Below are 13,533 nucleotides of genomic sequence, written 5' to 3'. Positions count from 1 at the left end.
TAAAAAAAAATTTTAAAAAATTCGGGCAATTCGGGCGGGTTCGGGCCGCCCGGCCGGGCTCGGGCCGCCGAATACAAGCCCGCGGCCCGTTCAAGGTGAAATTCGGGCTCGGGCGGGCGGCCCCAAAATCTCGGGCGGGTCGGGTTCGGGCTCGGGCAAATCCTCGGGCTTTTCGGGCGGTCGCGGGCGGCCCGTCCAAAGTTCCAGCACTAATTGCGAGTTGATTTCGGAGAAGGATCATCTGGAGTTTGATCGTGATCTCTGGTGTGATTTTCCTAGTCCATCTTACCACAGCTTCTTAACATCTTCTAGAGCTCAAGAGTTTCGGTCAAAGATGGATTGGGAATCAGCAGCTTCCGGTTTCGAGGATCTCGAGTGCAATATTGATGAAGAACCACTTTTCTGGCCATTTGAGAGCTTGAAGCTTGATTGGGATTCTGCTAAAGAAACTTGGTGTTTCTTTTCCATGTCTCCGCGGAAAAATACCGAAACGTTTCGAAGAAATCTTTTCGAGATTAGACGAGCAGAGAAATTAACAAGAAGAAATAATAGAGAAGCCCGCGTGATCAGTCGTTCACCTTCAAGGCTCAGCAGAGAACCCAGAAACTGCGAGAAAGTTAAGGAATCAGATGAATTAGAATTAGAAGTCGACCCAATTGAGATGTTGTTGGGACTTGATGCATTTGATGGGCGTGAGGGAGTTGATTCTGAGTTTAACCAACGTCATTTCTCGCTCGTTGACTCTCTCTAGCTTTTGCATTTCAGTGTTGGTTGACCGTTGACTTCTAGTGTAATTAGTTTTAAGTCAAGGGGGGTATGGGTGTAACTAAAATCAAGTAAGGTGTTGTGTTAGATGTAATTTGTCAGTTGTAAATGGAAGTTTTCTCATTTCAAAAAACAAAACAAATTTGCCTAAATGATTTTACTTGCATCCCCTTCGATTCAAGTTCATATCCGCTATCTTAAGTTAACTGTTACAGTTAAACGCATCACTTAAATTTTGACACTTCATTAAAATGTTACATATCCGTTGTTTTTAAAGGCACTACTTAGATTTTGGACAGGCCTAGTGCTTTTTAGGAGAAAAACAAGAAATAGTTAGTAGCTCTCTCTAATTAAATTGATAAATATCAAGTTTACGGAAAAATTCAAGAAACAAAAAAAAGTGCATGATAAAAGGATTCTCCATTCTATTCCATTTTATTTTTGTGGGTATAAAGTGAAAAAGCCCATTTTTAGGGGGGACCATTTACCAATATTGAAAGTATAGCCCTTTTCTTTTCCTCGCCTCTTGCTTGCGCCGCGCGCGCAACAATTCTAAAACTAAAACCCTCCCAAAGCCCTCCCATCCGCGCCACCGTCGACCTCCCCGGCTCCGTTCTGGACCTCACCCGCTCTCTCTTTCTCTCTCCTCTCATTCTCTCTCCTAAATCTGAAACCCTAAGTTTCTTTCCAGATTTTTTTAAGCTTCAATTTCTGCAAAACCGACCAGCAAAGCACAAAGTATGGCTTCTGATGCGGCCATGGACTCGACGGAGCTGAAGACGAAGGAGCTCTTAAAAGAGGTCCAGATTGACTATTCTCCTTCCTTCACCAACCTCCTTAACGACGTCGTTTTGGCCATCAAACAATCCATCGATACGATTCCCCTAGACCTTCAGGTTTCTTCTCTTTCTCTCTTCCGTTTTCAAATCTCTCGATTTTGTTATTATAATCACTGATACAGCATTTCGATTTTTCATTGGTATTATTAGGTCACAGCAGATTTAGCTCCACGCTTTGTCAAAGACATTGGCGCTGACAAAGTTGATTTCAAATTCAAGAAGCCAATCTCTATTCAGTTTGGTGGCAGCTATTCCATTCGCTGCGTCGCAAAGCCCGACGTAAATGTCGATCTTTTCGTTCGCTTGCCGAAGGTACGACATTCCATAAGCTCATTCGATGTGTCGTTCGCTAATTTAGTATGGCACTGTATGAAACTAGATGTGTTTGTCTTTTGTTTGTTTGTAGGAATGCTTCCATGAAAAAGATTATCTGAATCATCGATATCACGCCAAAAGATGTCTTTATTTAAGTGTAATAAAGAAATATCTGACTTCTTCTCCGCTAATTCATAAAGTCGAATGGTCGACTCTGCAAAATGAGGCGCGTAAACCCGTGTTAATTGTTCATCCAGGTTCGCCTTTTTGTGGAACTATTAGTTTTGAACAATGCACTGACGCTAATTAAGTGCTTAATTTCAGACTAGAAAGCTAATGAAATGTATTTGTAACAGCGGCAAAGCTCGTTGAAGCTCCGGGGTTTTTTGTGAGATTAATTCCTACCGCGACTTCTCTGTTTAGCATTTCAAAGCTAAACCTTGAGCGTAATAATGTTCGCGCTATGGTTCATGGTAGCGTGTCTTCTTGGTTTAAGAGTGTTTTCTAATTTTGGAGTGTTTTCTGAATATGCTGATCAAATTTCTGAACATTCTTGAAGGGGGCATTCCACAGCCAACACCTAAATATAATAGCAGTATTCTGGAAGATATGGTTATGGAGGATACCGCGGAGTCTATCAAAAAAGTCTTCCTTGGATGGAAGGAACTAGGAGAAGCTTTGATATTGCTAAAGGTAAAATAAATATCAAAATACTGTTATCTAAAAGTTTAGGAATTTACACTAACAGGTATTTTCTTTTGATGTAGGTTTGGGCGCGACAAAGAGCTTCCATATATGCGCATGATTGCTTGAATGGATTCTTGCTTTCTGTCATATTATCCAATCTTGCAAATGAGAAACAAGTTAACAATTCTATGAAGGCAATGCAGATAGTTCGTGTAACATTGAGCTCCATTGGTATGCATTTAATTTACTATTGTTTTTAGTCTTTGCTTTTTTTTTTTCCCTTCTCTTTTTTCCGCTTCTTCTTTACACTCCAAAAAAAACACATGAATTTTCTATTCTTCCTATTTAGATTTTCATGTTTTTCTCTTTTCTCCTTTTTAAAGTACCGATTCAATCCATTCAACCTCATAAACTTTACCTCTTATTCATTTGTGTGCAAATAGATGCAGTATGCTAAATAAAATTACTAATTGCATACATAGCATGCTACCATAAAGTATGTACTTATTAGTGTTGTTGCATTTTCAGCTACCCCAGGTTTTTGGACTCGTGGACTTTACCTCAAAACCAAAGACAAGAGTGCTACTTCAAAGGAGGTCTGCTTTATTGTTTGTTCATGTCGTTAATAAATGGTTGTACTGGCTCAATGTCATTCTATTGACTATCTTGCTTCGTATCAATTTAGATCACTCAAATGGAAAGAAAATACATATATCTTTTAATTGGCTGAAAAAGCAAGGAAAACAAGATTTGTGACTTCTCTTTGGGTATCGACAGATCCTTCCTTTGAGGATTTTCCACTTTCTTTGATCGGGTTAAGTTGGAAAGGTGTTTTAGTGTAGGAACTATATCATTCAGGGGTGTTTATGTAGTTTGTCTCTGTTGTAGTTTTGGCTTTGATTTTGTCTGTTTTATGGATTTCATATCCATGTCTTTTTGTCCGTGTAATATTTTGATTTGGTCAATAATTACAGGAAAAGATGCAGTCAACCTTTAATCTAGCTTTCAGGATGACAAGGGTTGGTTGTATCCTGGTAATAAGTGTACAATTTAATGTTTCTATGCAATAGATTTTGTGGTGTAAGACTTGATTCTACTATTGTGAACTCATCTATTCAACGTTTCAGCTCCAAGATGAGGCTACTTCAACACTTCGATGCATTGAGAAATGTAGAGATGGCGCATTTGAAGAAATTTTTATGACTAAAGTCGACTTTCCTTCAAAATATGATCATTGCATAAGGTATAATTTCTCATCATTGCATATATATATATATATATATATGGAAAAGGTGATCAAGATTTGAATACAAGGAGATAATAATAGATAGTATAATTTTTTTCCTACTCGAATCCAATTTATATATTTGCATTCACAAGTAGTTAAGAAGAAGACTACATACCTTTATCCATATCTATGCCTTTTAAGTTTTTGAGGATGTATTTACTATTTGTTATTTGTCTTATTCATTGAATTAATATGTATCGTCTTGTACAAATTTTTGAGCCTGAATTGTCCTTGTGTTTTGTCTTTCAAATTCAATGTTTGCACTTATAGATTGAACTTCAAGGGAAACAGTGAGGTTTATGCGTCGGGATTTTGCTTGGATGATGAGTGTTGGAGACTTTATGAACAGAAGGTTCATAATGTTCTAACTGAAGGATTAAGTGATAGAGTAAAGCTTGTTCGTGTAATTTGGAGAAACACACCGTCAGAATGCTTTATAGAGAATGTACGGGATTAAGCATCATTCTTTTGTACTCAATGATCAATCTAGTCTATTTGTGATCTGATGTATTCATTTGTTATATAACTGGCTTTCTAACTGCAGGGTTTATCGGCATTTAGTTCGGAGCCACTGCTTATTGGGATTTCTATTAACTCTTTAGAGAAAGCTTTTAGGGTGGTTGACATTGGTCCAAATCCTGAGAACAAAGATGAGGTAGATGGTTGTGTATTTGAGATTGTTATTCTGCCATGGTTCTTGATGATAATATTTATTCTCTGTTACCTCTCTTTAAAATCAGGCTCTCAAGTTTCGAAAGTTTTGGGGGGAAATAGCCGAGCTTAGGAGATTTAAAGATGGTAGAATTGCAGAGAGTGTTGGTAAGGCATTTTCTTTGTTAGCCACTTTTGATTCCACTTAGACATTGGAAGTCGTGATCTTTTCGCTAAGTTTAAGTATCATATCGACACGATCATGTTTGTTTTTGTCTATCTTAGTTTGGAAAAGTGAGCAATGGGAAAGACATTTGATTATAAAAACAATTGCTGAATATGTGCTTATTCGGCATCTTTCTCTACCAAAAGAGAATATCACGCATATCGTGGACCAACTTGACTTCTCTTTGGTACATGGTGCTACAGGTAATAGCCCTTATTTACAGTTTTTCTAATTTCTTCACTTTTTGCTTCTGTTAACAATGTTTATAGATTTACTGAAGCAATACTGCTTGCATAGATCCTATATCATACTCTTTAAGCTTGCTCGAGGCTTTTGAAGATTTATCAAAGCGTTTGCGTGCCATTGAAGATATTCCCTTGAAGGTTTCTACTGTACAGCCTCTAGACTCAGGTATTTGTTCCTTTATCAAAGAAGCAATCATTCCTTGCGATTTTATAATAATTTCTTCGATTTCCTTATGCTTTTAATATGCCCTTTTGAAGGCTTTGGTTTAAGCTTTGTTACAGTTGTGCTTCACTCTCTCTCTCTCTCTCTCTCTCTCTCTCTCAAGACTAATCTCAGTTGCTATATCATATTATTCCCAGACAAAATATCTGGGCTTATGTGTTTCCCTTTTACACTCTTGTCTCTGATGTCCTAAAGCATTGAATGCAAATACCTGAAGATTGTCGAATGAACCCAATTCCTTGAATTAAGTACTTTCTTGGCAGTGGTTTTCTCTGTGATCTTACATCATCTTGCTCTTTTCTTTATGATTTTACATCATTAAATTAATTTATTATGTTGATGTGCTTTTAGCATTTTTGTTAAACATTAAGCTCTTACATCGTGATGAGTGCAGAATGATTTTCTATCAGTGTTTTCTTTCCCAATACTCTTCGACATATAGGTGTAGAGCAACATCCATATCTGATTGATAACATTATGTTGGCTCCAACACCACTCTTGGAGTTGCAGGCTTTTTGCGCTATCTTCGACTAATCTAGGTCCCACCTAAAAAATTGGTTTCCAAATTGTTGTTGAATGCCTATTTATGTAGTTAGAATTTTCTTACCTCTCCCCTGACTAATCAAGGATTGCTCTTATTGTTGTCACAGCTTTCAGGTTTACATCTGTTTACCCACCTGAACCTCATCCATTGGCTAATGAAAAAGCAGGTCGTCTACGACTATCTAGGTTCACTCCGTCCTGCATTCAGCCGCTGGAAGTTATGATCCAGGCACGATTCTTTGTTGAACAATCATTTTACCATTCGAAATTAAACCTTAAGTTAATATCTGAAAACTTATTTGGTTGCTCTGTTTTAGTTAGAAGGTTCTGGGAACTGGCCTATGGATGAGGCAGCAATCGAGAAAACTAAATGTGCCTTCCTTCTTAAAATTGGACAGAGGTAGGTCAGTTAAGGCTTTTTCAAATTGCTGGTATTGACTACATTTTTCTGAAAACTGTATCTAATAATTCTGTTATTGCAGTCTTGAAAATAATTGGGGGATAATGTGTACTGCCACAGAGGATAATGTAGACGTTTTAATGTCTGGATATGGGTTCCGTCTTAAAATTTGGCATGAAAGAGGGCTGCATTTATTGGGAAGGGAAAGTAAGAACTTGACTGAATAATAATCATGGTTTTCTTGACTAATTCTCCTGGTATGCTGACTTTTAAAACTTGCTCCCATATGTAGCTGGAAATGATCAAGTGAAGAGGGTTTCCTCCGTAGACAAGGAGCTTTTCTTTCGCAGCCAGCATTCTAGCATGATTAATGGACTACAAAGTCGTTATCCTGTATATGGGCCAGTTGCTAGGTTAGTAATTTGGTTTGTATAAGAGTTTTTATCTTCTGGTGCAATCAAACTGCATTTAACTTGTTTGGTTTTATGTGAAGGCTCGCAAAACGATGGGTTGCTTCACATCTCTTCTCGCCCTGCTTGGTGGAGGAGGCAATTGAACTTTTGGTTGCCCATCTTTTCTTGAAGCCTTCACCGTATGATGTTCCATGCTCACGGATCACTGGGTTTTTGAGGTTGAAGATTCTATTTTCCGTCTCAAGGCTTTTATAAATTAGTGCTACTTTTGTCCAATCATGTCGTATATATTCACATTTAAAATGGATGTAGAAGCTATCTTCCAGTTAGATTGTAGTTTTAAATTTTAATAAATAAAAGAAAAACTTAGAAGAGCTAGGAATCATTTCAAGTTGTCTCTTTGAGCTAACAATTTCCCTTTTCCTGCATCGTTCTCTCTTGAACAGGTTCCTACGACTACTATCAGAATACGACTGGACTTTTTCTCCACTGGTTGTTGACATAAATAATGATTTGGCTTCAAATGGAGAGAAAGAGATAACTGTATGTTCTTGTGTAGCAATCATTAAGAAGTCAACTATTATTGTCCTCCCATTCTTTTGCAATCTTATTCTTATCTGTTACTAAGTCTGGTGACAAATTTTCAGGAGAATTTTATGTTGAGTCGAAAAGCTTACGAGGAAAATGCACAACATGTTGAACCTGCAATGTTTCTAGCAACAGCTTATGACAGGTCATCTGAAGCTTGGACCAGATCCTCACCTAGCTCATCGGTTAGTCCTCCTGATCGAACTCAATTGTGTTACCTTCCCCCTTTTTTTTTGTCGAAGATGTCATGCCTGATTAAACTTTTCACTTTTTCTGGTTACGGTTCCTTTCTCATGAACCTAATTTTTATTTTGTTCAATTTATCACTCTCTTGAAACTTATTTTCTCTTCAAAGTTTACATACAGCCATGCATAACCCAGACTTGGTACCAAATGAATTTGAAAATCCAGTGAAAATGCAGAACATTAGATTGAATACTTAGAAATGTATTTTTTAGAAGTTTCATGGAAATAAGTTTTTCCTTTTTTTTTTTTGGGCCCTATGGACATTTATATGCCTGGACTAGTGCCTAATCCTTGTTTATAAACACACCTAAGGATTTATAGCAGTTATTTCTTGCTACTTTTTATTTTTAATTTATATTCACACATGGATCTTGTTGAATTAAAAGGAGCTTAGAAGGCTGGCAGCTTATGCTCGAAGCAGTGCAAACTTGTTGACCAAACTCATTGTGGAGGATCATACTGATTCTTATAGATGGGAGGTTAGTTCCAACTACGACGCTATCCTCTAACAATTTTATTGTTATATATATTTCTAATTTTCTATACATCTTTGAATCGTTCTCCCTACGCGACTTTTCGCTTGCAGTGTCTTTTCCGGACTCCTTTGAATAACTTTGACGCGTTGGTTCTTCTCCATAGAGAAAAACTACCGTACCCCCACCGCCTTCTCTTCCCATCCGAATTAAGACAAGGTATATATATATATTTGTATGTGTTTTTCTGACACAATTGATGCCCACGTAATTCCCATTTCTTCTTAGGGGACTCAATGCTCGATTCCCGTTATTTTAAGCGTGAGTGTACTGTTTTTGGCCAGGAATCCGTGTGGCCCGGGGAAACCCTAGCAAGCTTTTCCGTCCCTTTCTATTACCTGGAGACTTGAAAGGGAATTCAAAGGAACTAAGAAACAAGCTCTTGGTAGATTTTGATCCATTGAAGTGCTTTGTTGGGGATCTAGAGGCAAGTACTATTGTATTATGGACCTCACTATAGAACTTTAACATTATTTATATGTTTGCACACATATATATAAATAATCGTATCTTGTTGTTTATAGGAATTCTCAAACACGTTCAAGATATGGTATGATGCACTGGGAGGTGATGCTGTTGGCTTAACTTGGGGGACAAATTCTTCAAAGGTTCGGTTTTCATCACTCTGCAGTTAGAGTATATTCAGTATATAATTGTTACAAGTTTTAATATTTCATTAACAAATCTTAAGCAATTAGCTTCAATATTTGATCTTTAAAATTGCTCTCTTTTAGAAACGAGGGCGAGAAGAAGCAAGCAAGGAAGTTAAAAATCCAACTAAGCTGTTACAAGCTGTTAGCGAAGCTGGAAAAGGGTTTGTGAGGAGCGTTTATCTTCTTAAAGCCCCAAGGCAAACAAGTTGATGTTTTATTTATTTATTTATTTATTCTCCCGAGACTTTTCTTTAAGGCTTGCAAATTTAATATTAACATGTTTTCGGTTCACGATTTTGCTTGTTTATATGGTTGATTTTGCTCTCTATTAGATTGAAACAATAGATCATTGCAATGGTATACATAGAACAGTTAGGCCTGTTTGGTTCGTGAGTTTAAACCTATATGGTTTTGATTTTATTACAATATTTTCTCTCATAAAAAATTTGTTTCAAAAGTTCCCGTTAATGGATTCTCTCTCAAAATTTAAATGAAGAATAAAAACCACTGATGAATCCGTGAACTAAACGAGTTCTTAGTATCTTGAGTCGATAAAGAAAGGTCATTCTTGTGAAATCTTAAAAGATGGGAAAAAAATTTATTGACGATGAATAGTTTGGTAATAAGGAATGGGTTTTTGAGGAACAGCTTCACGTTGAATATTAGAACTCATTAAAGCACAATTAGAATCATTATGCTCGATAAAAGGATCGAGGGAAGCTTCAATAGAAAAATGTTGGAAGGGGAAAGTAAGTACTTCGAAGATGAACTTGTTCCTACTCAATAGTTTGGAATCAATGACGATATTAAGCCTGGACAACTTGTTCTTCCTAACTACCTTGATTCGATGCCAAAGAATTTCCCGTTGTTATTATATAGTGCTCCTCTCTACTTCTTGGTAATAAATAAAGCATTTTCTTGTCCCTTTGTAAAATGATAATTGCCCGGTGTGTCGTTTTTCTCGAGGTGTGTGTGTGTGTGTGTGATAATGCTGTTATATTTACGCACGGTGAATTGATGTTGCCATTTTCTCAAGTTTTCTCGTTTTTCTCGTTTTTAAAGATGATGTCGTTCGTTTTCCTCAATTACCCCCTTGACGTTCGACAAAATATGAGCCCTATTTTAATTAGATAAGATAAGTAAATAGTAAAATAGTTATTTTTTTATACAAGGAGAGGAGGGGGAATGCCTAGTGGAACTCAGAATGACTCAAATTCTCAACACTTAAAGAAAATTGTAGAGGTTGTTTTTTTGTAACGAAACTCAGAAAAGGTTTAAACTCGAGTTAAAATTTTATTTAAGTTCATGTTCTTTTATAAAATTTGAGTTTGAACTCGAGTTTGAGGCTAAACTCGAGTTCAAGTTTTCCCTTCAACTCGAGTTCATAAACTCGAACTCAAGTTAATTAACAATATTTTTTCTATTTTTAAAATTGTCATAACTTTTTCATTTTAATTATGATTGAGAGGATTTTTTTTCTATGCATTCACAATGAAAAGATGAATAAAATTTCACCCATATACCCTATTACAATTTTTCATCATTATTGAGTTTTTATTAAAATACTATATAAATATAAATTTAAGTTTTGACCCATAAAAACACAAACTAAAAAAGATTCTCAATATAAATCATAACTCAAATTTTCACATCTAAACACAAACTCAAAATACAACTTCAACTCAAATTATAACTAAAATTTAACTCATTGTAATTCATCCTTCTGGTCCCTTTGCAAAATAATAATTGCCCGGTGTGTCATTTTTCTCGAGGTATGTGTGTGATAATGCTGTCATTTACGCACGGTGAATTGATGTTGCCATTTTCTCAAGTTTTCTTGTTTTTCTCATTTTTAAAGATGATGTCATTCGTTTTCCTCAATTACCCCCTCGACGTTCCACAAAATATGAGCCCTATTTTAATTAGATAAGATAAGTAAATAGTAAAATAGTTATTTTTTTTTATACAAGGAGAGGAGGAAATGTCAGTGAAATTCAGCGTGACTCGAATTCTCAACACTTAAAGAAAATTATAGAATTTACATTTAAAAGTAAAAAGTTTATGAGTCTAAATTTTTATCATATATTCTTGATTTATACTCTTTTGCTGGTATAATTATTTGATTAAAAATGTTACTGATTTAGTGCACGTGCCGAACAAGTAATAAAGTGAATGAGCAGAGTATCGTTCCTACGGAGAAAGTTATCAATATTTTTCCTAATAAGATCCAAGAGATGCAATGTAAACAAATTTAATGGTTTGATTCAACTACAAAGACTAAAAGAATTGCAGTAAACATAAGTAAATAAATGTACACTCAGTTATCAAAGGTGAAATTCAATCTATGTGAAGGTCTGGGACTCAATTTCCCCTTCACTGCAACCTGAGCTATTTAGGCTACGACTTTTGCTACAGCAATGCTGTCAGTTAACCTGAAACACGAATTTTTACACAAGAATCTCCCGATCTACTTATGATTTCACCTCTTTACTCAAAGTTCAACATATTCCTATGAGAAATCTAAATAGAGAGGTTATGTTAAGCATGTGTTTCAATTAGGCTATGTGAAACAAGTGTATATTTTTATACTACTCGCAAATCAACTAGATTTCTGTGTGAAATTTAGCCAAACAACACACTGTTCAATATTGGTCTAATCCCAACTAACTTTCCAGCAAATTGAAATCACTATAGTTTGCTTATGATGGCCGGTCAGTAAACAAAAATGAACAAGAGAGATTATATTGAACAAACTAATCAGTATCAGTATAGCAAAAGTGAGCATGCATAACGTCAAATTACAGATCTGGGTACTCTATCTTCCTAGCCACATTAATTTAGCTCATAGTTATTATGTTAATTTTAACAAAATATACAACCATGATATGAGTACATAAGAAGAGGAAAGAAAAACCAAAATGAGGTGAATAACAGTAAGACAAGATGATGCTTGGTAGTCTCCTCTTGTGGCTTCACTCATTGAGATCTCATCTCTTCCGTATTCATGCTTCTTTCTTTCTCTCTGGTTTTCTTTTTGCTCTATGCTGCTTCTTTCTTACTCAGTGCCATTCTTTTCTATTTTCTCTTATGGTTCTCTCTTTGCTTCCTGCGGTGCCCCATTTCTTTGAGAATTCAAGCGCATTTCTCTTTAGGGAAACTAAGGACGCTAAGGTGGCTCCTACTCAGAGGTTGGGTCTAGCTGACTAAGCACCAAGTCCATCTTCTGCGCTCTTTGTCCTAATTCTCTCGTAAAGTTATGCACTGGCGTCATCCACTAACTGCACGCTGTCATATTTTTGCTATAGCAAATGCTGCAGCATTTATCCTCACAAAACCTGCAAATCAGAAACGACACCTCTTGGACACACGTTACATGTTTTCTTCAAAACATCACAGAAACAACACACAAATAAATCTCAGCAGAGTGCACCACATGAACCAAAAGTTGAGCAAATAAAGTAGAAAATTAACAACTAAACCTTTGGAAGAGCCAATTATAAGCCTAGAAATGCCTAAAATATCTAATTCCTGGAGTTATCACACCTTCAAACTTAAAGTTTTACCCGACCTCGAGCAATGACACTACAAAACAAATGACACTACAAAAACAACATAAAAACAAATGACACTAGGATAATTCCCTTTTCAGTCAACCATGTGGGTTCAAGGTGTGGTTAAGTTTCTCAGGGGCTCTTTTATTATTATTATTTTCTTTTTCCACGCTTAAGCTTTACACCAACTCTCTTTGAATTATAAGATCGACTCATTTCTCCTTTCCATTCAAATGCTCTTCCCTAGTTAATGTAAATTCCATTCCTTTATACAATTAATCAAATAAAATGGTAAGATAAATATAACCAAATAACAAAATAAACTAAAATAAATCCTAATTATATATTTCAAAAAGATAAAATAAAATGAAACACTATCATTAATTTACCACTTACAAATATTATTGAATAGTTAAGTTAAAAGCAGCAAGAGATACAAATACTGTTAGAAATGGTTTAAACGTCGAGAGCACTGCAATTGCCTCAACCACATTCAGAAGGAAGAAAACCATGTGAGTGCCTGCAGTGCATTCATCATTTTTAAATGTCGAGTGAATTTAACAACAAATAAGTTAAGCTAGATTGACAATTATTCCAACACTATACAAGAGTCAAGTACTCAAAGCAAAGTAGCATATAAATTATTATTTGACAGTAGATAATGTTGCAATTATGTACCCACGTGATGAAAATGGCGAAGAAAAAGAAAATATAGAGGCAAGAGAATTTGTATTGCATTAAATCAAATTCATAATTATGTTATTTTGTTCATGTTTCCCATATTTAAATATTCAAGGCTATATGCTCCATCTACTAGTGCTAAAAATGAAATCACCAAAGCACATTGGACAACAATTAATAGAAACAGATTGCATGCATTCATCCCGAGCCCATCAATGAAACAGAAATGACCTAACTCAATTATACTTGAAATTTGGCTCTAATTTTCACTCATATCACCACACCCCAACACCGGTTTCAAGTAATGTTGAATGTGTATTTCAGCATCTATATATACACACACACACATAAGTACTTTTCATATCATGCAGGAATTATGGCTTCCACTCTCTAGTTTCTTGACATATATACTTCTCATATATTTATTTATTCTCCGGAGACTTTTCTTTAAGCCTTGCAAATTTAATATCAACATGTTTTCAGTTCACGATTTTTCTTGTTTATATGGTTGATTTTGCTCTCTATTAGATTGAAACAATAGATCATTGTAATGGTATACATAGAATAGTTAGGCCCTGTTTGGTTCGTGAGATTAAACCCATATGGTTTTGATTTTACTATAATGTTTTCTCTCACAAAAAAATTTGTTTAAACAGTTCCCGTTAATGGATTCTCTCACAAAGTTT

The 13,533-nt window shown here is 35.7% G+C and overlaps 1 protein-coding gene across 1 annotated transcript; it reads left to right on the top strand.

Moving 5' to 3' along the window:
- Nucleotides 1–1,304: 1,304 nt before the first annotated feature.
- Nucleotides 1,305–8,988, top strand: LOC21407407 (nucleolar protein 6). The gene is made up of 26 exons (XM_024166319.1): nucleotides 1,305–1,661; nucleotides 1,755–1,916; nucleotides 2,011–2,176; nucleotides 2,276–2,392; nucleotides 2,479–2,612; nucleotides 2,687–2,837; nucleotides 3,135–3,202; nucleotides 3,581–3,640; nucleotides 3,734–3,849; nucleotides 4,165–4,339; nucleotides 4,439–4,549; nucleotides 4,635–4,713; nucleotides 4,831–4,974; nucleotides 5,069–5,182; nucleotides 5,890–6,011; nucleotides 6,100–6,182; nucleotides 6,265–6,389; nucleotides 6,475–6,595; nucleotides 6,676–6,813; nucleotides 7,042–7,138; nucleotides 7,243–7,368; nucleotides 7,816–7,908; nucleotides 8,016–8,121; nucleotides 8,247–8,389; nucleotides 8,487–8,570; nucleotides 8,697–8,988. Exons 1-26 carry the CDS (start codon nucleotides 1,506–1,508, stop codon nucleotides 8,823–8,825), a joined length of 3,120 nt encoding a protein of 1,039 aa, XP_024022087.1. The 5' UTR covers nucleotides 1,305–1,505; the 3' UTR covers nucleotides 8,826–8,988.
- The last annotated feature ends 4,545 nt before the right edge of the window (nucleotides 8,989–13,533 follow it).

This window comes from Morus notabilis, unplaced genomic scaffold (genome assembly GCF_000414095.1).
Source record: "Morus notabilis unplaced genomic scaffold, ASM41409v2 Scaffold212, whole genome shotgun sequence".
NCBI classification, from domain to species: Eukaryota; Viridiplantae; Streptophyta; class Magnoliopsida; order Rosales; family Moraceae; genus Morus; species Morus notabilis.
This window is presented reverse-complemented; position numbering and strand designations above follow the sequence as displayed.